Source organism: Bubalus bubalis, chromosome 16 (genome assembly GCF_019923935.1).
Source record: "Bubalus bubalis isolate 160015118507 breed Murrah chromosome 16, NDDB_SH_1, whole genome shotgun sequence".
NCBI lineage: Eukaryota > Metazoa > Chordata > Mammalia > Artiodactyla > Bovidae > Bubalus > Bubalus bubalis.
Window position 1 is genome coordinate 83,937,438 of NC_059172.1, and position 25,324 is coordinate 83,962,761.

General features: G+C 39.7%; 1 protein-coding gene across 6 annotated transcripts in view; it reads left to right on the forward strand.

The window, feature by feature from the left end:
• Positions 1-25,324, forward strand: part of MRE11 (MRE11 homolog, double strand break repair nuclease) — a 76,504-nt gene that overhangs the window by 19,503 nt on the left and 31,677 nt on the right. For 5 of the 6 annotated variants that reach the window (XM_044929819.1, XM_006071803.3, XM_025267039.2 and 2 more), the window contains 7 exons: positions 4,042-4,227; positions 4,918-5,089; positions 9,010-9,090; positions 12,708-12,834; positions 16,050-16,150; positions 17,774-17,947; positions 24,093-24,155. In XM_044929819.1, the coding sequence (XP_044785754.1) occupies positions 4,042-4,227; positions 4,918-5,089; positions 9,010-9,090; positions 12,708-12,834; positions 16,050-16,150; positions 17,774-17,947; positions 24,093-24,155 (904 nt within the window). The remainder of the gene's footprint in view (positions 1-4,041; positions 4,228-4,917; positions 5,090-9,009; positions 9,091-12,707; positions 12,835-16,049; positions 16,151-17,773; positions 17,948-24,092; positions 24,156-25,324) is intronic. The other variant, XM_044929820.1, reaches the window with a different exon arrangement.

Below are 25,324 nucleotides of genomic sequence, written 5' to 3' on the forward strand. Positions count from 1 at the left end.
CAGGTGTTTTTCCAGAATATCAAATATAGGTAGATAAGCTTCTTTTTGTTGGTAGTTTTAAGAAATTTAATCTAGTGGCAGGGTGTAAGGTTGATTAAAAGGAAATAGAGATTTGAAGAAACACGATTTATTGTGTGATAATTATAGTAAAAAAGTGTGAGATGGTAACAGTGGTGGCAGTGAAATGATATATAAGGAACAAAGTTGAAAAGTTATTGAAAAAGAATCTGAAGGGATATGGGGCCTGATTATATAATTTCTTCTTCTTATTAAATAGTATTATTTATTGAAGAGATGCTTATTGACTGTAGAATACTCTGGTACTTGTCCATCACCGCAACTCAGTGAAAGAAAGGTTTTAGGCTGCAGTGTTATGTTGCCTTATGTATATTCTTGAACAAACATGGTGAGTTTCAAAGGAGGAACAGGACAGGGTTTTGATATGTTGGTTTCCATGTAACAGACAGAATTTGTTCCTTCTCTTGCTGAGGGCTTCCCAGTTCTGCTATACTTTCTGCTTTCCCCAAGTAGGAATAAGTCAGAAGGAATGGTCATAAGGCATTCCATACCAGAATGAGAGGTGGAGTGGCAGCATTGGTAAGGGGAATGGGTAATATAATGTTCGTATGGCTGGTTGCTGTTAAAGGTGATGTTAATAATCTTGATCATTTGATTAAGGTGGTGTAGAGCAGGTTTCTCCACTGGAAAGGTCACATCTTCTACTTTATAATAATAAATATTTTGGGAAAAATACATTGAGACTATGTGAATATCCTGTTTCTCTTTAGACTTTGGCCCACAGGCTTTAGCATCCACTGGGGGATCTTGATGGGGAAAAAGTGGCTGACTTTATTTTTCTGGGCTCCAAAATCACTGCAGATGGTGTTTGCAGCCATGAAATTAAATGACGCTTATTCCTTGGAAGGAAAGTTATGACCAACCTAGATAGCATATCCAAAAGCAGAGACATTACTTTGCCAACAAAGGTCTGTCTAGTCAAGGCTATGGTTTTTCCAGTGGTCATGTATGATGTAAGTGTTGGACTGTGAAGAAAGCTGAGTGCCAAAGAATTGATGCTTTTGAACTGTGGTGTTTAGAGAAGACTCGTGAGAGTGCCTTGGACTGCAAGGAGATCCAACCAGTCCATCCTAAAGGAGATCAGTCCTGGGTGTTCATTGGAAGGACTGATGTGGAAGCTGAAACTCCAATACTTTGGCTACCTGATGTGAAGAGCTGACTCATTGGAAAAGACCCTGATGCTGGGAAAGATTGAGGGCAGGAGAGAAGGGGACGACAGAGCATGAGATGGCTGGATGGCATCACCGACTCAATGGACATGGATTTGGGTGGACTCCAGGAGTTGGTGATGGACAGGGAGGCCTGGCGTGCTGTGGTTCATGGCGTTGCAAAGAGTCGGACACAACTGAGTGACTGAACTGAACTGAAGGTGCAGCTTGTTTCCAGTAATTAATGCTGTGGTGGTGTTTGTAACTTTTTAAATTTCCCTTATTCTTTCTATAGTTATTGACCGAAAGTCTTCTGTTAGGAAAATTTGTCATTCTCATTTATTTGCTTATTCATTCCATTCATTTATTTATCTTACTATAGACTCAAGATATTTATTTTATTCTTTGAGGTACAATCCAGTATTATCAGTTTTTGTTGTTGCTTACTTTGTTTCAACTCTGACCATTGAGAGCTTTTTTATATCGGCTTCTATGCTCTTCCAGCAAGCCCTCTTCCTTTTTGTTTTTTGAGCTATGTCATTAACCTTCCAGTCCTACAAGATGCTCCAGGCTCCTCTTGTATTTTTCTCTCAAGCCCAGGAATCAACTACTTCGCCAAGGAGCCCTAATTGCTTTCATCAGAGAGTGGTATTTAGAAACCCAGATATGGCCACTAAGTGTGTGTAGTGCTACTGCAGGTCTCCATAGCCCTCATGACTAGAGTTAAAGGAATATATGTATATTTATTAATTCATGCATACATGTCTGTATGTATATATGTGTTTGAGCAAGCTCCTGGATATGGTGAAGGACAGGGAAGCCTAGCGTGCTGCAGTCCATGGGGTTGCAAAGAGTCAGACACAACTGAGCAACTGAACAACAAATATATGTGTTTAAAAAAAAAAAACCCTAGCACAAGTTCATACTGATTGGAATCCATCCCTACAGGGTTCATTTTTGTCATCTCCCTTATTTGAGACTTCTTTCTGTAATAGAAACCTGGATTGTATCATCTTTATGTGTACTTATTTTTTAATCTTAATTCACATATAAAGTAATTTTAAAATTGAGAAAATTTACCAGCCAGGATTCAGTGTTTGTATATTATTTTAGTCCATAGCCTTATTATATCTAGTAAAAAACACCACTTTCTAAAGTTCCTTAGGTCAGTTCCTTTTCTCCTACCCTTCATTGTGGTTATAATAGGTTTTTATGGTAATGTTGTTAGGATCATTTTTCACCTTCAGCATTCTTACATACTTATTGTTTTCAGGGTAAGTATGTTTTCAGGGCCTTGTAAAAGAAAAACTGATTTTCTCATATTGAGCAAGAATTTTTGAGCCTTTTATGTTTTACTTTACTTCCTATTTGTTTCTATATGTTGATCAGTTTTCTTTTTCTTGCAGCGAAAGAAGGTAAACCCTAAACAGATTTTGTCATGCAAAATATTTCCACAAGGATGTTCTAATCAGCTTCTATGTCATAAGTCAGAATCAACCCACCAGCGTAATTCTCCCTTTTCCAGTGCTCCAGGAAGGCACACATACCTCATGTTTATTTGAGTTATTCTGCTCTCTTCAGTCATTGTGATAGCATTATACATTTTTTACATAAAAGTTTTTTTTTACATAAACATTCCTAGATACATGAGCTTCTTTCACTTCCTGCTCTTCCGTGCATTCATTCTGTTCAGCTACACTGGTCCCCTTGCTGCTCTTGAACTCACTGGACACATTCCCATGTCAGCGCCTTTGCCATCAGTTTCCTCCCCCTGCTTAGGTCTCGGGCATTCCTGGTCCCTCATCTCAATGCTCTGCTACTTGTCTCCTGTCAGAGAGGCCTTTCTGGACTACCCTGTGTATAGTAGCCTCCCTTTTACATGTAACTTTCCCCTTTATTTTTTCTTTATTTTTCTATAGCACCTATCACTATCTGACAAAACTTTATATAAAAAACAAAGATTTATATATGTATATGTGTGTGTGTATGCATATGCATGAGCATGTTGTGTTATTGCTAGTTTCCCCCATTTGAGCAAGGACTTTGTTCGTATCTATGTCTTCAGGATCTAGAAGAGACCTGGGAAACCTGACACATAGACACTCAGTAAATGTTTGTTGAGTGAATGAATGTCGGCTTGCCTCAAGTGAATGCTGGTTGAAGTAGTTGAACACTTTTACTTAAATTCTCAGTGATATAAATCAGTATTATAGAAAATTTTTTTCTTATCTTCCTCTCTTTGGGTTTTCAAATATCTTTCAATAATAGCAGCTAATCTAGGTTTAAAATAAGGGTTTGGAAATCACATTCATACAATATTTAATATTGAAAACTCTTATCTCTTATATAAGACTGACATTCTCATTATTTTAATTAGTAAAAGAAACATGTTAAAAGTGACGGGACATATTCAGAGATTTGACTTTATTTTTTGAAGCTTAGGTTAAATGCACTGTCATCTTCTGGTTTCTGTTTGGTGTACACTCAGACCAGTTTATAGGTTTTTTACTCTTTCTAGAGCTCATGCTTTTCTGGCTTTCCCACAGGGAGAGTTATTCCTCTCTACCTTTTGTGACCTGCCTTTGTGTAGAATTGACTGCTTTCTCTTTTGAGGCTTTTACTTGTCTGTGTCCTGCAAGCTTGTAAACCCTTTGAGATTAGGAATTAGATATTATCTTTGTATCCCCAACCCCTTGAATACTTTCTGGCTTACAGAAGGGATAATAAATCTTTAGTGACTGGAGAAAGACTTATTATGAAGTTTTTTTATATCTCTGGACATTTATAATACTTGTTTTTAAAAATCTTGGCATAGGAGTAAACACGGAAGTACCAACTTCATTCCAGAGCAGTTTTTGGATGACTTCATCGATCTTGTTATCTGGGGCCATGAACATGAGTGTAAAATAGCTCCAACCAAAAATGAACAACAGCTCTTCTACGTGTCACAGCCTGGAAGTTCAGTGGTCACTTCTCTTTCCCCAGGAGAAGCTGTAAAAAAGTGAGTAATGATTATATTTTCCAAATCAGTTCTTAAAAATATTTGCTATAATAATCTGATCATCTCATAGGCCAAAAGTACTGATGGTGCTGTTACTTATATGATAAATTTATTTATAAAGACTGATCATTCCATATACTGTTACTATTTTCCCAGATTTTAAGCTGTTTTCAGCAGGAGAAGACCCCAGTGGTATTAATGATTTTGCTGTTCATTAGGCCAATTCAAGGCTAACATTTTTTATTAATTAAATTTTAAGTTAGAATGCTATAGGAAAGTTGATGGATGAGTAGATTTTATTCTGGGGAAGAAGAATGATTACATTTTTTCCTGTGATATAACATTAAGATCAAATTACTAAAAGTCTTGGTGGTCCAGTGGTTAAAAATCTGCCTTGTAATGTGCAAGACACAGGTTCAATCCGTGATCAGGGAGCTAAGATCCCACATGCCACAAAGCAACTAAGCCCAGGCGCCACAACTACTAAGCGTTGTATGCCACAACTAGAAAGTCCACAGACAAATAAATAAATATAAAAAAAAAAAACCCAGATCAAATTACTAAACATTTTTTAAGGAGGGGAGGTTGTAAGGGTTTTGTAGACATTAACAAATATGATCGTTTTGATGTGCACATCTTCCTGAGGAAATTTACAATGTGACTAGGCTTTCATTTCCCTCCTCATTTCAGACACATTGGTTTGCTGCGTATTAAAGGAAGGAAGATGAATATGCAGAAAATTCCTCTCCGCACGGTGAGGCAGTTTTTCATAGATGATGTTGTTTTGGCTGATCATCCAGACATTTTTAACCCAGATAATCCTAAAGTAACGCAAGTCATACAGAACTTCTGCTTGGAGAAGGTAATTCTTCTAGATAAAGGTCAATGAAATCTATTTTAGTTGAGAGGTTATTTACATTGAATTAAATACTTCCGTAGACTAGAGGGAAGACATTACATTTGCTATATTCTCGTGAAACCGTTAAGGAACCACTGTTCAGTAAATGAGTTTAGGCGTAAGGTTTTTTTTAAAGTCTTTGAGATGGAAGAATGTTACATATAGAGGAAACTTTAAGCCCCCTTCCCAGATCCTTTCCTCCTTCTCAGAGACGTATGTATAATGACTTTTCTCTTTTTATCCTGATTTGATAATTTGTTCATTTTATTAATGAAAGCAGTAACTTTGATTGGGGAATCACAGGATACTATGGTAGATGAAGAGAACCTTAGCCTAGTAATCTCCCTCACACATCCTTTCACCCTGAAATCTACCTCCAGATAAAATCTTGAAATACGTCTGCTAGGGCTTCCCTGGTTGCTCAGCTGGTAAAGAATCCTCCTGCAATGCAGGAGATTCTCATTCAATCCTGGGTCGGGAAGATCCCCTGGAGAAGGGATAGGCTACCCACTCCAGTATTGTTGGGTTTCCCTGGTGGCTTAGATGGTAAGGAGTCTGCTTACAATGCAACAGACCTCGGTTCGATCCCTGGGTTGAGAAAATCCCCTCGGGGAGGGCATGGCAACCCACTCCAGTATTCTTGCCTGGAGAATGCCATGGACTGAGGAGTCAGGTGGGCTACAGTCCCTAGGGTCGCAATGAGTCAAACATGATTGAGCGATTAAGCACAGCACAGGGACCATGTCACTTCAGTGTAAGTCCCATACCTCCTCCCATACAGATCACCATCCCTAAACCTCTGTAGAATTTCTTGAGCCACTTTGAAATTGGATGAATGCATTTGATAATATGGAACTTGACATCTTAATACAGTAAGTCTTCTACACATGAACCTTTAAGTTGCAAACTTTGAAAGATGCGGACATGCATTTGCATGTCCTGTCACTTAAATTAGTTCACATGTCTGGTGTACATTGTCACATGCATGCATCCTCTGCAAATGGCTGTATTCTGGTGTGCTGCACTGCACTGTACAGAGGGCTTCCCTGATGGCTCAGCAGTAAAGCGTCTGCCTGCAGTGCAGGAGACATGGGTTTGATCACTGGGTTGGGAAGGTCCCCTGGAGAAGGAAATGGCAAGCCACTCCAGTATTCTTGCCTGGAGACTCCCAGGCAAGAGGAGCATGGCGGGCTATAGTCCACGGGGTCGTAAGAGTCCAACATGACTTAGTGACTAAACCACCAAAACCACTGTATAGAGTATAGTAATACAGTATCTTTATTTCAAGCTGGAGAATGTCTGGAAAGAAGCATAAAAGCAGCAGTGATGTAGCTGGTACTGTTGTACTTTTCAAAGTACTACATTTAAGATTAAAAATGTTTTCTTTATTTTTTGTGTTTGTTTTTATGTATTGTTTGTATGAAAAGTATTATAAACCTGTTTGTGCATGTGTGCCAAATTGCTTTAGTTGTGTCTGACTCTTTGCAGCCCTTTGGACTGTAACCCACCAGGCTCCTCTGTCCATGGGATTCTCCAGGCAAGATTACTGGAGTGGGTTGCCATGCCCTCCTCCAGGGAATCTTCCTGACCCAGTGATCAAACTTGCATCTCTGTGTCTCCTGCATTGGCAGATGAGATCTTTACCTTTAGCACCTGCTGGGAAACCTATTACAGAACAGGATTATGTAGCTGATTGTGTTAGTTGAGTACCTAGGATAACTGTTAGACTTACAAACAAATTAGACTTACAGATTTGCTGTTGGAACAGAAGTCATTCATATGTAACATTAATTGCTAACACTTACTCAGTTCTTAACTCTGTGTATGCTCTTCTGCTTTGCATTTTATTCTCATAAAAAGCATGATGATAATGCTTTCATTGCTTGTATATTCCTGACACTGTTGGCAGCATTTTGCATTTAATCCACTTAGCAACGCTATAGAACAGTAGAGTCTACTGCCGGGGTCCAGCCCCGGCTGATCCAGGGTATTCGAAGGGGAGACGGCGTCAGCGACTATTTACATATTCATCAAAGATATAAAGAGTAATAGAATGAGGATAGCTCAGTAGGAAAATTCACTGGAGAAAAGAGGCTGAGTAGCTTGGTTTACGCGGGAGACCAATAAAACTTCAAGACAAGAAGCTTGCACCACTTACGTAGGCCGCAGGCGTCCTTCCATTCTCCCGAAGGAGAGGAGACACTGAGGCCTCCCCGGTCGGATCTTAGAAGCCCAGGCATAATTAGTAAGCATGGCCAGTTCCGCGCTCCAGATGGAGACTCAGCCAGAGTTTGAGAGAGAGAGAGACATGGGGAGACCAGTCTTTCGAGGAACTGATCCCAATTCTTTATTTTCCAGTCTGTTTTTATATACTGAGATGTTATACAAAAGTCATGTGGGGACAGCAGTCCTGACTTTTATTAAAGTCAGGTGCTTCACACAAATGTATGCAGAGGTCTTAGGGATGTTACATCATCTTCTGGCCAGGGGGGCCTGCTGACAATTTATGACCCTCTCCTTGTGACAGTGGTCAGTCAACCAGAACACTTTTTTCTCCAAGGGTGGTTATTCTTAAAACAGACGCCACCCAAATAAAGTTACATTCCTATAGGGTGAGGGTGTAGTGGGTTTTAGTTAAGGAAAGAATTTACTTGGCCTAAGGTCTAACGTGATTTATTTCAAAGGTTAATACTTATTTCTTCTATATATTCATTAATGTGTATAAGGGCAGGGGATGTGGAGACTTAGCAGTAAACATTGGCTCAACAAATGAAAAACCCTTCACCAATACAATTTCTAATCAGCCCACTATACTTATACTAATAGTTTTCTAACTTCTCTAAAGAACCTGTTTTTAGAAGGTTTAAAGCATCTCGTGCCTCTCACGGTTGGGAGGCTGTGAGCAATCACATGTGGCCGGACGAGCCTGTCAGGCAGGCTAGAGAACCTTCAGAGGAGTTTGTAAGTTGAAGCACTCCTGTCACGCCCAGGAATTATTATTAACTGGAGCTCTAAGTTAACTCCTTCTCCGAAAGAGGTGGTGGGGGACAGCCCCCCGTAAAGTCAGAGGTGTAAGTGAGAGCACAAAGTAGTAAAGTAGGCAGGCTCTGGTTATGGGGGTAGATGCTCGATTTCCAGGGGGACTCCTGAGGCTCCATCCCACCTTTGCGTATGTCAAGCCTCCTTCCTCATGACCTTTGCCATGGGCGGAGTGCCTCACGCTGGCCCCCAACAGTCTACCATCCACATTTTATATAAAGAGGAGCTGAGAGACAAACATGATAACCAGTAAACTGCGGAAACGCCCACTGGAGCTGAACCTTAAAGTAACTCACCCAATGTGTCTACTTTACTAGCAGCATGTAACTCACATAACTGAAAGGTTTAGGTTTGCTGGTTTCAAGATGACCAGATCCAGAAACTCAAATTAAGATAGCGGGTCCTTCTGTCTCTGTTTCCATGTTTAGTCCTGTGCCACCGAGTCCTGTGGTTTTTATCTTAAGCTTCACTGTATGTAAGGAAGTCTGTCATGCGGTGGCCCACAGACTTACATTGCCTTTACAGCTAAAAGAATCATTTTTTCCCCAGTGGTTCCAGATAATCCCCTTAAACATTGAGTTTCCCTGGACTGAGGTCATGTACTTGTCCCTGAACCCCATCTCTCAGGCGAGGGAGATGGAGCATGAGTGAGTGGATTGTCCCAGCCTACTCAGGGAGTGCAGGGTCTCTCAGCCTTGGCACAGCTGACAGTTTAGACTGGGAAATGCTTTGTTGTGGGAGCTTGTTCTGTGCACAGTGGGATTTTTCCAAGTCCTCACCTCTACCACTAGATGCCAGCCAGAAATACCTCTTCCCCCTAGTCACGACAATATCTTTATTTTGAGGTTGAAGAAATGCTTGAAAATGCAGAACGGGAACGTCTGGGAAATTCTCGACAGCCAGAGAAGCCTCTTATACGACTGCGAGTAAGTCCTATTTAGATGAATTCAGCTTTATTGATTTTCAAAGGAGAGTTTTGTATAGTTTACATGAATTTTTTTTTTTTTTTTTGGTAAAATAGCAAAGAGAGTACATATAGTAAAAAGAGCTATCATCATTGGTGAAGAAAATAATAAAGCAGCCAGTATTTGATTTAATCATAGTTTCATTCCTTTCTATAAACTTTTTATTTTATATTGGGGTATGCTGCTGCTAAGTTGCTTCAGTCGTGTCAGACTCTGTGCGACCCCATAGACGGCAGCCCACCAGGCTCCCCCATCCCTGGGATTCTCCAGGCAAGAATACTGGAGTGAGTTGCCATTTTCTTCTCCAATGCATGAAAGTGAAAAGTGAAAGTGAAGTCACCCAGTCGTGTCCGACTCTTAGCGACCCCAAGGACTGCAGCCTACCAGGCTCCTCCATCCATGGGATTTTCCAGGCAAGAGGACTGGAGTGGGTTGCCATTGCCTTCTCCTATATTGGGGTATAGCTGATTAAAAATGTTGTGACAGTTTCAAGTGAACAGTGAAGGGACTCAGCCATACATATATATGTTCTCCCCCAAATCCCCCTCCCATCCAGGCTGCCACATAACATTGGTAAAGTTCCATGTGCTATATATATAGTAGGTCCTTGTTGGCTATCCATTTTAGTTCATTCTGATAGGTTTGATGTTTTTGTTTTCTTGCTTCCCTCATTTCTAAATAGTGTTGTGTTGACTAGGTTGGCCGAGCTCTCAGACTTCATCGCTTGCGGCTCCCCGCTCTCCCCTCCTTCCAGGCACTCGGACTTCTTGCAGTGCCTCAGACATATCAGACCCGCTCACTTCCTCCAGGTCTGCTCACGTCACCCAAGTAGTCACCTCAGTGGACCCCAGCCTGATTAAGACTGTAACCCCCAGGTCCTCTCTCCAGCACTACTGATTTCACTTACCCTTCTCTACGTCTTCTTTTTTTCCCCACAACACATCCACCTGAACTACAACATCCAATTTATTTGTTTATTTATTTTGGTTATTATTTGTCCTCAGCTACCAAACTATCTGCTCTACGGAAGCATGGAACTTTGTGAATCTTGGTAACTAATGTAGCCAAAGATACCAGAACAGTCCCTGGCAATTGCACATGCTTGATAAATACGTGGCAAGAACTGACATTTCAGAGTTAGAAAATTCTAAGAAATTGAAGTGTTTCCTGTGCCTCTAAACCTGCTTATCTTTTGCATCATGATATTCACAAATAACAAGACTTTTTTTTTGCCACCCCTGTGCCTTTCTCTTCTAGCTCCTACCTTTTCTGATTTTCTTCCCCCCAAAATAATACATTGTCTATATTGCTCATATAACAGTCTCTTCCTCAGTCCACTATAATCAAGGCTGTGACACCACCATCTCAGGTGAAAAATGCAACCTTCAACTGTCAAATCCAGTCGATTTTTTTCATCGTAGTGAGTCACTCTTCGGCATTCTCTTCTACAAGTTTTCTTGGTCCCTTCCTATATTTTAGTTAGTCCTGTGTCCAGTCTAGGCATATGATCACCCATAGAATGATGGCTCCCAAATTTTGACCTACCCCTGAGACCTCCTTGTTGGAGTCCAAGAGTCCTTCTAAAGCCTTGTGCCCAAGGGATATGGCCCTCAAACTGCAGCAGCACTGGCATCACCTGGGAAATTCTTAAAAATAACAGAATCTCAGGCTCCATATTAAACCCACTGAATTGCATTTTAACAGGATCCCCCCAAAATTTATATGCACATGAAAATTTGAGAAGCCCTGGGCCATACAGGATGAAGGTAAAGAAGACAGTCTAGAGTCAGACTGTCTGGTTTGATTCCGGCTCTGTCACTAGCTATGTGACCTTGAGCCACTGGGTCTCTTGTCCCTGAGTATGTGCTTTCTAGATCTGAGTGAATTCTCTCCATCTCATTGTCATTGCTGTAGCTGAGCCCAGATGCTGTCTTAGCAGCCTCTTCCTTTGTGTCCTCAGTCTCCTCTGTACATACTTCTTACAGCACTGTTCAGGTTCTGCTTGCAGCTGCTTCTTTACATGGTTTGTCTTCCTAGCCAGCTTCTTAGTTTCTTTCCAACCAGGATGCTGTTTTATTTATGTTATATCTGGCCCTTGGCAGAGTACTTAGACATTGTGGACACTTCAGTAAAGTTTGCTTAGTGAATAATTTTGTAACATTTAGAAGCAGAAAATTACAAATAAAACTAGACTGGAGTTCAGTTGTTAAAAATGTGTTTTGGGGAGACCCCCTAGCTTGAGCATTTGGCATTTTCTGGTTTAGAACGTGGCAGCTGTAGAGATGGTTTGTCTGGGTAATAGAAACTTAGCTGCTTTAAGAGAACCACACAGATCTCTTTATCAGGGCAGAAGCACCATGTTTCTCATCTATGTCTGCCTGATACTGTTAAAACTAATCAGACTTAAATTGGAAATAGGCGTTCCTTTTCCCAAACACATTACTAACTTATTAATGATAAAAAGAAAAAATATCTTCCTGTAGGTAGTATTCCAAAATGTATTGGCTAGATGACCCTCGTTGATTCACTAATTCATTGAACAGATGTTTACTGAGTTATTGAGTGCCTTCTTTTCTGCATGTGAGAGTGGGGGGTGGGCAGTGATGATAAAATAAACAAGGCTTACAGGAGGTGGAGGTGTGAGAATAGATACAATAAACAAATAGCAAATATGTGAACAGAATCTTAGCTAGTGCTAAGTGTGACAGAGAGTGTAAGTGAGGTGGAGGTTAGGTGTAGTCTGGAGAGGCTGGTGATGTGGTACAAAGCTGGTTCCCAGAGCATCCTTGGAGAACAGCTGGTTTAGGAAAATGATTATATCTGTTAAGAAGAGATGTAGTATTTTTCTTTATAAGGGGCTTGGTGCCATAAGAGATGTCTTTAGAAAAAGCCTGCCTTGAGAATCATTGTTAGTTCTAAATAGAAATCGTGAGCCCTCTTGTACCTGCAGTTTCGTATCTGCAGATATGGAGGGCTGATTGAACTGTGCCACTTTATACAAGGGACTTCAGCATCTGCAGACTTTGGTGTTCCCAGCCAGGGGTCCTGGAATCAATCCCCCTGAAATACCAAGAGATGACTGTCACGTGTTTTGAAGGTGATCATTTCTCAAAGCTCACAGACTTGCTCCTTTTCCTCCATGAATTTTCCCAGTGTTTATTATTGTCTGATGTGAAAGCTTATCCTTACGTGATAAACCAATTAATAAATACATCTAGTGCCAGCCAGCATTCTATTTGGATATCTGTTTTAAAAGTTTAAGAAAACTTGTTTAGAAATATCACATCCTTTTCAGATGATATTCCTGGTTCCTTGAGTGTTTTTACCATGGGGAGATACAGTGATTCTGACATTGTGGGAATTCTTGCTGTACCTTGATTCCATCAAACAATGTTTTGCAGAAGCATAAACCTTTGAAGCTTTATTTTTTCATAGAATAAATTGTGTAACATCATCATGATCTTTAAAATGAATTGTAGAATATTAACATACAGTACTAACTTAAAAGTCTTACCCATAAATACTGAAATTGTTGCTCTGTTGTTTGCTAGCCTTTGTAACTTGTTCTGTATTTCCAGGTGGACTATAGTGGAGGCTTTGAACCATTCAGTGTTCTTCGCTTTAGCCAGAAATTTGTGGATCGGGTAGCTAATCCAAAAGATGTTATCCATTTTTTTAGGCACAGAGAACAAAAGAAAAACACGGGTAAGCTGGTTATCTTTTTTTTAAAGATATTTTTAGCACCTTTCTTTTTAAGGTATTTTTTTGGCTATGCAAGGTCTTTGTTTCTTTGCAGTTTTTTCCTCTAGTTTTGGCAAGTGGGGGCAACTCTGTAGTTGGGGTATGGGAACTTCTCATTGCTGTGCCTTCTCTGTTGCGGAGCTCGGGGCCCTAGGGCACTTGCATTTCAGTAGTTTTGGCAAGTGGACTCAGTAGTTGCAGTTCCCAGGCTCTATAACACAGGCTCAATAGTTGTGGTGCATGAACTTAGTTACTCTAAGGCATGTGGGATCTTCCCGGATCAGAGATCAAACCCATGTCTTCTGAATTGGCAGGCAGATTCTTTACCACTGAGCCACCTGTGGTAAATTTGATCCCAGGGTCAGGAAGATTCCCTGGAGAAGGAAATGGTAACCCACTACAGTATTCTTGCCTGGAAAATCCCATGGACAGAGGAGCCTGGCAGAGGAGTCCATGGATTCACAAAGAGTCAGACACAACTTAGTGACTAAACACTCACGCATGCAGGCAAAAATTAGATAGCAATCACTTATAAACCTGCGGGTATCAGTGAAGAAATGATAGCTTTCATAGTTTTTTTTTAAACATGCTGCTGATTAACAAGACATACTTTATAGATTTAGTGTTTACATATCTATTATTACTATATATTCTTAATGTTTAGAGAATGTACTCTTAAATTTTACAGCTAAATATTTCAACTTCACGGCATATATGATTTAAGATTCCAGACTTAAGAGATGTCCCAGAATATTAAAAAGATATATACTTAAGGGCTAATTAAGTTTTGTGAAAACTAATTGCCTTTATTTTAGCATTTATCAAAAACAGGTAACCTGACTGAAACAGTGCTTCTTCATAAGAAATATTGATCTTTTTTAAATACAGTGGCTCTTCTCCTTAGAACTATTGAGTCAGAATTAATATGTCCCTTGTTTACATATATACCACATTGGTTTTTATTAACCCTGATTTAATGAGCTTCTATTTTCATAGTTAAATTGTGATCAAAATGGTGTGTACTGTTAATTCAGCCTGAAATAGTCATTTGGATATTTAAATGGAGCTCATAGAATACTGTTTTAGGGGAAAACAATCCATATCAGAGAAAGGTTTTTATGCTATTAATTTTACCTAGTTATTCATGATGATTTACTTTAATCATTCATCCCTATCAATTCTTTGGAGTTTTATTGGTATAGCATTTGTGAGAATATGGAGTTTAGAACTGGTTCCTTATTTTATTTGTGTTTCATCCATAGTCAGTCTTGTTCTGATGATCCCTTTTTTGCATAAACATGAATTGCTTAATGGAAACAATGACCCTTTCATGTATCATTTTGAAAGCATGAAATTGTTTGTTTTGGCCAGCTCTGCTACTACAACCACTTGTGTGAAATCATGCAAATCACTTAATCTCTCTGATCTTAAGTTTTCTTGTCATCAAAATTAGGATAATAACTCTGCCTCAGAGTACTGTTGTGAGGATTAGAAGATATACTGTATGTAAATGGTCTTAATATAGTGTCTGGCGTAGTGAAATGTAGTAATCATATTTATGAAGTAATATTAATTCTCCCTGGAGAAGGCAATGGCACCCCACTCCAGTACTCTTGCCTGGAAAATCCCATGGACAGAGGAGCCTGGTAGGCTGCAGTCCATGGGGTCGCTAAGAGTCAGACATGACTGAGCGACTTCACTTTCACTTTTCACTTTCATGCATTGGAGAAGGAAATGGCAACCCACTCCAGTGTTCTTGCCTAGAGAATCCCAGGGACGGGCGAGCCTGGTGGGCTGCCGTCTGTGGGGTCGCATAGAGTCGGACACGACTGAAGCGACTTAGCAGCAGCAGCATTAATTCTCCCATCTTGAAATTCAAAAAGGATTTCTATTTACTTGTCCTCACTGCTTTGCAAGAGGCATGCTGAACTTTGTGCCTCTTTATCCTGTAAGCCATGGCATAAGCTTTTCCCTCTGCCTAAGATATTTTGTCTCTTTTTTTGCTTAGTGAGTCTTACTCATTCTGTAAGTCTTGAGTCAAATGATAGTAGCGTTTGCTATCTGCGCATTATTTTCAGTCTTCTTGGGGAAGAAATAGTTCATTTCTTCTTGGTGTGTCATATTTTTATTCTCAGCTCTGTTGTAGCACTTACCACCTTTTATTGTAATCATTAGCTATTATGGGCTGTCTCCTATCATTTTATTGTATTTTCCACACCATGTTGCACAGCTGCTGGACAGTTAATATTCATTTTCCTTGACAAGTTACGAACAGAGCGTATTACTAGACATTATGCTTTTTGACTTCTTACCCAAGTACTCTTTTTATTCTGTACCTACTTTTTTTGGAGACAACCATCCTGCCTAAGAATGCAGTAAATCTGCTTTACTACACACGCTTCCCATTTGTCTCTCAGAATATTAAACCTATATGTACTATGGGCTCAGATTTAATTAATAATTTTTGCTGTTTCATCAAGGATATTCTTTAGTGAAACTGGCTGTTTGCTTTGTCTTGTTTTGAACTGTGAATACGAGGTGATGACTATTAGTAGAGCTCAGAACCACTGCCTTCACTCATCCCAAGGCACTGGCAGTTTTACCCAGGGCTGCTTTTGTATCATCAGTGTAAGTGGCTATACCGTGGAAAAGGTAAATAATGTCTTAGTATTACTATTGAGCCCCCTGAAGCAGTATGGGGAACTCCCAGAGATCTGTGGACCACCCTTGAGTATGGAGCCAAGAGACATGTTACTTGGAGATCAGGAAAAGAAGTAGAGACTTGGGGGGAAAGACTCTTGAAACTAGCAAAAATGCCATATTTTTGTCTCAAAATTTATTACGTTGAGCAAGCTGACAGTTGATAAAGTTTGGGCATACCTCCTCTACTGACAGGAATGTGCAGTGAATTTGGGTACTTTAATATTAAGGTGTCTGTGTGCGGTTAGTTGTGTCTATGGACTGTAGTCCACCACGGATTACAGTCTGTCCGTGGAATTTTCCAGGCAAAAATAGGGAGTGGGTTGCCATTTCCTTCTCCAGGGGATCTTCCTGACCCAGGGATTGGACCCACGTCTCCTGCAGTGGCAGGTGGATTCCTTACCACTGAGCCACCAGGAAGGCCCCAACATTGAAATAGAAACTGTTATTTTTTCTCTTCATGGATGTCTTTTTTCTAGGAGAAGAGATCAACTTTGGCAAGTTCATCTCAAAATCCTCAGAAGGAACAACACTAAGGGTTGAAGACCTTGTAAAACAGTATTTTCAAACTGCGGAGAAGGTAATTTCTTAATTACAGTTCTCCATTTGAATTAGTGGTGATCTTATAATAACAGATTTCAATTTAGGATATGTATAATTGACAATTTAAACAAAATGAATCCTCAGAATGTTTTCATGAAGTAAGTAGGGTGATAATCAGTTACACTCATTTATAGTTATTATATATCAAGAAAAATAACTGCTTAATTAATGTTAGTTATTAACACCACAATTATTGTGTATTATTGTTGTTATCCTTTCTTTTTACCTTTGCTACATAAGTTTGAATCTGGGATTTAATTTTCTTGCATCAGGATGTAATTTCAGAATTGCTTTATTATATAGCCACAGGATGGTGATGCTACTCTTATCATCATGAGTATATGCCATTCTGAGATCCTCTGGTTATGTTATCTTCCTGTTGCTGCCGAAATAAATTTAGTGGTTTAAAACAATGTAAACTTAGTGGTTTAAAACAATGCAAATTTATTATTTTAACAATCTTGTAGGTCAGAAATTCACTCTTCTCCCTGGACTAAAATTGAGGTATTAGCAGGGCTGTGTTCCTTTTTGGAAGCTGTAGAGTAGAATTCATTTTCTCAACTTCTCCAGCTTCTGGCTGTTCCTACCTTACTTGGCTCAAGGCCCCTTCTTCCATCTTCAAAGCAAGCAACATTGTATTTGCCTTGCTGTCTTTCCCCAGATACATCTCTCTGACTCCCTTCTGTGCCTCACTTCTGCTATGAAGATGCTTGTTATTATACTGAGCCCACCGGGATAGTCCCTGCTCATCTCCATTTTGTATCCAGCTGATTGCTGCTAAGTTGCTTCAGTTGTGTCCGACTCTGTGCGACCCCATAGATGGCAGCCCACTAGACTCCCCCGTCCCTGGGATTCTCCAGGCAAGAACACTGGAGTGGGTTGCCATTTCCTTCTCCAGTCCGTGAAAGTGAAGTCACTCAGTTGTGTCCAACTCTTCACGACCCCATGGAATGCAGCCTACCAGGCTCCTCCGTCCATGGGATTTTCCAGGCAAGAGTACTGGGGTGGGGTGCCATCGCCTTCTCTGATCCAGCTGATCAGCAATCTTAATTCCAGTTGTAACCTTAATTCTCCTTTGCCATGTAACATATTCATGGGTCCCAGAGGTTAGGATGTGGACATCTTTAGGGGGGCCACTATTCTGCCCTGGAGAAGGAAATGGCAGCCCACCCCAGTATTCTTTCCTGGGAAATCCCATGGACAGAGGAGTCTGATGGGCTACAGTCCATGGGGTCACAAAGAGTCAGATACAACTGAATGATTAAACAGCAAACAATTCTGCCTTCCACGCTGGTCAGCCTAATCTGATCATCAGCTCCCATTTCTGCACTCTGTGTCCCAGACACTCAGGCCTCTCTGTTTTCATAGGTCCTGGACTCTACTCCTGTTTCTTTACACTTTGCTGTTGTTGGCCTGTAATATTTCTAGGCTTAATTACTGTCCTTTGTTTTCTATTGCTTTGCTTCATTTTTCCTCCAGTAACTAGATAACTTTTTTGTCTTCTTCCTTGATTCTGTAATTTTCCTTACTTGTATAGAATTGTTTTGTAGGGAAAATACTGTTTTCTGCATCAGAAAATACTATTTTCTGTCTCTTACAGAACGTACAGCTCTCACTTCTAACAGAAAGGGGAATGGGTGAAGCAGTACAAGAATTTGTGGACAAGGAAGAAAAAGATGCCATAGAGGAATTAGTGAAATATCAGTTGGAAAAAACACAGCGATTTCTTAAAGAACGTCATATTGATGCTCTAGAAGATAAAATCGATGAAGAGGTGAATAATTTGGGGTGAAAAATCTAATATTTAGATAGTCTCTCCTTAAGAGTAGCTCTGCATTCCTTTCTGGTAAATCACCACTTCTCTGATTTGTTCAGTTTCCTCATCTATAAAATTGAGATCACAAAATGAGGATTAAATTATAAAATGTCTAATAAGTGTCTAGAATATGGTCTCAAAAATGATTGATACCTAGTGAATGTTAAGTGCTTTAAAATGAACCTCATAAGGTGAAAATGTCTACTTCAATTTTTTAGTAAGTTTTGATTGAGATTTTGAATTTCACTTAGAAAATGCAGTTCCTGTAAGCATAAAAGCAGAGTGAAAACTCTTTAGATTTGACTACATAAAATTTTTGAGTGTTTGCATGTCAGATTGTCAAAAAAACACATGGTACTGACGTGGAAAACATACTTGTATGTGGGCAGAATAAGAGGTTAATATTCTTAATGTTAAAGGGCTCTTATGAATCTTAAGATTACTAAATATTTCAATAAAATAATGAACAGAGGACCTGAATAGGTGGTTCACAAAAGAAATACAAATGGCTAATAAGCATATGAAAATGGTATTTAACCTATGATAATCAAAGAAACTCAAATTAATGTTTTATTTGTCAAAGTAGCAACGATTTGTTAAAGATATTTAGTACCCTGCTGGTAGAGTATTGAGTTTGAACAGCTGCACTATAAAGCATTTTGGCAGTGTATGTCAAGAGGCTTAAGATTTTCCCTTTAATTCAGCCCTAGGAAATTTTCTTAAGACAATAATGAGATAGAGATTTGAATGGGATGTAATTTATCTCAGTGTTACCTGTAGGGGAGAAGTCAGAAATGTTTTGGTAAAATGTTGGCACATAGATACTATAGAATACTATGTGTTTGTGCTAAGTTACTTCAGTCGTGTCTGACTCTTTGCAACCCTGTGGACTAGGACCCTCCAGGCTCCTCTGTCCATGGGATTCTGCAGGCAAGAATACTGGAGTGGGTTACCATGCCCACTTCCAGAGGATCTTCCCTATCCAGGAATTGAGCCCATGTCTCTTGAGTCTCCTGCATTGGCAGGTGGGTTCTTTACCATTGGTGCCACCTGGGAAGCCCATAGAATACTATGCAGCTATTAAAAATTATATTTTAAGAACATGGAAAAGTATTTTCAGTGTTAAGTGGGAAAAGAATTCCAAAGAAGTAAAACTATACACGTGATCACAATTATTTTTATTTTCTATGTGAGTATGTCTATGTGTGTATGTGAAAAAGTGGAAGAAAATATTCCAGATGTTATTAGTTGTTACTTCAGGTAGTAGGATTATAAGGGATCATTTCCTGTGTTTTCCAAATTCCCTCTAAGCAGAAGAACAAAGTATTATTTTTAAAACTCATTCCACTTGACTTTTATTTTTGTGCTTTTAATTATTTAACATAATTCTTTTAAAGCCTAATGATGTCAGCTAGTATACAACCAGTAATATTAAATGCCAGGTACTTTTACAGGGAAGGCAGATAATTTACACTTTAAAACCCCTTACTCTGTGATTCTGGATGTGTTAGGTTCATAAATTTTTAGCATGGATAGATTTCTCAGTTAAGTGTCATAAGTATAATATGACCATCCCCCGCTAAATGTAAAATGCAAAACTACAAAACTCCCAGGAGATAACATAGGAGAACCTAGATGACCTTGTGTATGGTAATGACTTTTAGATTCAGCAACAAAAGCATGATTTATTAAAGAAGTAATTGATAATCTAGACTGCATTAAAATTTAAAACTTTTCCTTTACAAAAGACTAAAAAAAATGAGAAGACAAGCCACAGACTGGGAGAAAATAGTTGAAAAAGAAACAACATCTGATGAGGGATTATTATCTAAAATATGCAAAAATTTCTTAAAATTCAACAATAAGAAAATTTTTTAAATCCAATTAAAAAATGGACCAGGGACCTTAACAGAACAAGATAGACTATTGCCAAGTGAGCATATGAAAAGATGCTCCACATCTCATGTCATTACGGAAATGAAGCTACTACACACTTATCGGAATGGCCAAACTCTTGAACACCAACAGCACCAAATGCTGGTGAGGATGTAGTGCAACAGGAACTCTTACGTTGCTAGTGGGAATGCAGAATGATATAGTCACTTTGGAAGACAGTCGGGCAGTTTCTTAGAAAAGTAAACACACTCTTCCCATGCTCTTCAGCAGTCATACTCCTTGGTATTTACCCAACAGAGGTGAAAACTTAAGTCCAAACAAAACCCTGCACATGGTATTTATAGCAGTTTTATTTAGAACTGCCAAAATTTGGAAGCAACCAAGATGTACTTCAGTAGGGAAATGAATAAGTGAACTGTGAAACATCTAGATAAGGAAATGTTATTCTGTACTAAAATGAAATGACCTATCAAGCATTTAAAAGACATGGAGGAACCTTAAATGCATATTACCAAGTGAATGAAGCCAATCTGAAAAAAGTAACTTGATGTACTGAACATGATTCCTTACTGTGTAACATTCTGGAAAAGGTAAAACTATGGACTTGGTAAAAAGATGTGGTTGTGGGGGTGGGGTGAGAGGAGGAATAGATAGATTCACAGAGGTTTTTTAGAACAGAGAAACTACACTGTATCAAACTAAAGTGGTGGCTTATACATGTATACATTATACATTTGTCCAGCCTCATAGAATGCACAGCACCAAGAGTAAGCATTGCCAAGTGAGCGTATATGAACTTTAAGGTAAATTCTGGTAAATTTAAGGTACATTGGTAAATACCAATTGGTATTTACCAACTTTAAGGTAAATTTACCTTACCTTAAAGTGAACTTTTAGGTAAATTCTGGAGTTTGGGTGATACAGAGTATGGAGTGTGGAGTGTCAGCTGAACAGTTTTGGTGGGGGATGTTGATATTAATAGGGGAGGCTGTGCATGTGTGGGACAGGGTATATGGGAAATCTAGGTAACTTCATTTTAATTTTGTTGTGAACCCAAGCTACTCTAAAAAAAATAAATAAAACAAGCTCCCCTCCTCATACTCTACCCTCCAAAAGGACCATCTACACCTGGAGTGACATCATGACTTTTGACAGAGAGAGAGAGAGAGTGTGTTTGTGTGTGTGTGTGTGTGTGTGTGTGTGTGTGTGTGTAACATGGGGGCTAAGCGTATGGACTGCAGACTGGATGACCTTACTTGCTGTGGAATTGTCAGTGGGCTGTTTTAATATCTCTGCTTCACCTATGAAATAGGGATAATAGAACTACCATCAAAACTGTGAGGATTAAAAGAACACATGTAAGTCCTAGGTACACTGGCACATAATGCCTGCTCCTTATTTTTTCCCTGATTCTCATTTCTCATCTGTGAATGACCCAGTGCTTTTGGTATATCATATGCCACCTGGAGAGCTATTACATGCTATGCTATCTTTTAAAAAACAATTATTTTTCCTATATTTTCCCCCTTTTACTGAATCATAACATACATGCTGCTATTTCTTTTGACAAAACTCTGGAGCCTAGATCTTATTTCCCTTTAGCTCTTTCTCTGCTTATTTGTTCATTTTTCACAGCAGAATTTTTTTCTATATTTGCTGCTTGGAATCTTTGCCTTCATTTTTCTCTTAAACCTATTCCTTCTGGGCTTTTGACCCCATATTTCTAGTGAATTTACTCTGGTCAAAGTACCAGTGACCTCTGGTGCTAAATTCACTGTCCATTCTCCATCTTAAATCTCACTTGACCACTTCTTAAAGCCTTTTTTCCATTGGCTTTTAGGGCTCCACACTCTTCTGGTTGTCTTCCCACCTCATTATCTGTGCCTCTCAGTTTCTATTGATTCCTCTTACCTCTCTAACCCTCTTATGTTGGAGTCTCCAGAACTCAGTCCTTTGACCCCTTCTTTATCTACACATTCTTTTGTATTCTCATCCAACTTCCTGGCTTTAAATACCAACATCAGTTTGATGATGACTTTTCAAAAGTCTAGCTCAGAACTCTTCTGTCAGCTCAAGTCTTCTGTAGCCAAGAGCCTGCTGGATGTTTCCACTCAGGTGTTCCGGAGACCTCCTCAGCTTCCAGCATTCCTCATCTGAGCCACTGATCCTTATCCCTTAGTGGAAGCACCATTCTTTCATTTGCTCAGGCGATCAACCTTGAAATCATCCTTGATTCCTCTCTTCCTGTCACCTGTATCCTGCCTGGAAATCCTTTAACTCTACCTTCAGAATCTGTACAGATGTGACTGTTTCTCACCACCTCCATCACTATCAGTGGTCTAAGCCATGGCTGTTTCTCACCTTAGTTACTCCTGTTGCCTCCAAACTGGTCTCGCTGTTCTGCCTGTGTTTCTTGTCCTCCACCCTCTGTTCTGTCCTCAGTTCCACTGTTGGTGGTCCTAAAGTAATTCAGATGAAGTCACTCCTGCCAGAGAAGAAAAAGCCCTTACAGTTGTTCCCAAGGCCTTACTGGATCTGGTTTCTGTAACTTCTTCAGCCACTTGTCTGCTCAAGCCCAGCATCCTCCTTGCTGTTTTAAACATACAGTGTTTCTGCCCCGGTGCCTTTGCATGTATTCTTTCTTTTGATTGGAATGATTTCCCCCAGGTACTTGTGAAGTTCATTCCCTACCTTTTAAAATCCTTGCCACTTTATCGCTTTATTACCTTCTCAGTCAGGTCTTTGATGATCTCCTGTAGCCTCTCCTTGGCACTTTCTGTCCCTCTTCCTGCATTATTTCTCTGGGAGCACGTAACACCTTTTGCAAAAATTTCACAGGTTCACGTACTTGAAAGGACTCTTTAAGACTCCACTGAGCATACTCCAGGTTTTTATTTAAAGGCAGCTCGTATAGAGTATAGGCAGGCATTAGGGATCTGGGAAATGCCAGGCACCCACTCCTCCTCTCCTTGTGTGCACACTGCAAACCCAGGACTGGACACATAGCAAGATATGTGCAGAAGTTGCCAGGGGTTTTTTTTTTTAATGCCACTCTAGTCACATAAGCCATGCTAACTGCTCATCCAGGTAGGAAACCATAGTAAATTGGCGCTGGGAATGCCAGAGGCTCCTCAGAGGTAAGAACAGAGTTTTCCCAGTCTAGGTGATCCCAACTAGACTTGATCCCATACACCTTCTAAAATACAGTATAGCTTATTTGTTTCTGATTTTCTAACACAGACACATGCACACGGTGATTATAAGCTCCTTAAGGGCAGACTTTCTGACTCTTGTTGATTGTTGTATTCTCTACCCCTACAGTAGTACCTGGTACTTAGTGGCTTGGCTCAGTAAATATGTGCTGAGTAAATTATTAAATAAATGGAGCGTATCTCCAGCAGCATAACTGAATTGTAAGAGCTTTGTGAGCAGCAACTGGTAACAAAGGAAGCTCTGTATCCGTGGCACCAGGACCAGGGTTTGCAATCATTAAACTTTCAGTGGTTGACTGTTAACAGAATGGATCTTCAAGGGCCCACCCATTTGGGACACTATTTTAGAGAGCCTCCTGAATGACTTACATCCAGAAGCCTAAGGATAATTTGTGTAGTGTAATAACTCAAACCGGTTTTCGAGAGGTTTTTGTTCTTAGCTATTTTATTGAAGTATAACACCCATAGGACATTGCAGGTTCTTCCTCTGTAGTCTGACTGGCTGTTTGGCAGCAGGTAATATAATTTTGCTTTTGGCCAGTTTTTCTTAGAGTACATTTCTGAATTTTTAATGTAAGTCACTGGAGGAGGCAATGGCAGCCTACTCCAGTACTCTTGCCTGGAAAATCCCATGGACAGAGGAGCCTTGTAGGCTGCAGCCCATGGGGTCGCTAGGAGTCGGACACGACTGAGCGACTTCACTTTGATGTATTGGAGAAGGAAATGGCAACCCACTCCAGTGTTCTTGCCTGGAGAATCCCAGGGATGGGGGAGCCTGGTGGGCTGCCATCTATAGGGTCACACAGAGTCGGATACAACTGAAGCAACTTAGCAGCAGCACTGGGAAAATATGACTTCTTTAATCTTTTGTGAAACAAAACTATAGTTGAATTTCCAAGTTTTATGTTGAAATGAAAAGCGTCTGTTAAGCAGTTTTGTATTTACATAACAGACATGTTTGTAACATATTTGTGAATTTTTCTCTTACAATCCAGGTACGTCGTTTCAGAGAAAGCAGACAAAAGAATACGAATGAAGAAGATGATGAAGTTCGAGAGGTAATTTTCCTGTTAATTCCTTTGCATATTTGTCAGCTTGTTAAATCAGAATAACTAGTAGGTTTACTTAGTCTACAGGATCTTGGTTTGGTGGGTGGGACTGATCAGGGGTTGGCTGATGACAGCTGCTTTTGACTTACTCCAGTTCAACCTATGAATATTGTGGTTGCTGATATTCTCTTTTTAACCTTCTGCTATTGTTTAAAACTTAACTAATTGTTGATACGTGTATGGAGTGGGAGGGCAGGGGGCAGGAATAATAGTTTGAAGAGTTCTTATTAGTCAAAATAATTCCCAACTGCTATTAGAACATCTTATCAATATAAGATAAAACCTTACCCCACTGAGCTGATATTGTTTGCAGCAAAAAAAGAAGAGATTTAGTGTTTTGGTTAGCAGTGTCATTAAAGGTAAATACACAGTGTCCACTGGTCTTTCTAAACTGTTGAAATTTTCTTGATTGCCCTCATCACTGTCTTTTCCATCTCTTTGTAGATTAGGAATTTGAGGTTAGCAACTGTTAACTTAAACTTCGGGCCTCTGTCTGGTACTTGGTGAATTCATGATTGAAATTCAAATTGAACTATATTTTCCTATTTTCTAATTGCTGTAAGTGTTGGATGATTGCTGTCTAGTACTTAAAAATTATTTTATCAATTATTTATTTGGACTTTTGATTGCTTTCCTTCAGCATTTTCTATAGTACCTGTTATGGGTAGCCATTGTGTTTTTATTAGGGATATAAATATGAAAAAGATGGTCTGGTTCCCCCAGAGAGTCTCAGTTTAGTACATGAGACAGAGATATGCAGAAAGAAAAATTTACACTATATGACCAGAAGTTTCATCCTCACTGAATTCATACAACTGTCCCATTAGTCCATTTTTGTTCCCTAAATATTTCAGAACTGTAGCTGACAGGTGTACTCTTGCCTGGAGAATCCCAAGGACAGGGGAGCCTGGTGGGCTGCCATCTGTGGGATCATACGGAGTCGGACACAACTGAAGCGACTTAGCAGCATCAGCAGCTAACAGGTGGTGAATTGGAAAGAGCTGGAACTGCTCACAAGGACCACAGCCTTTTCTAACTCAAAGAAACTATGACCCACTCTGTGTAGGGCCACTCAAGATAGATGGGTTATGGTGGCAAGTTCTGACAAAACATGGTCT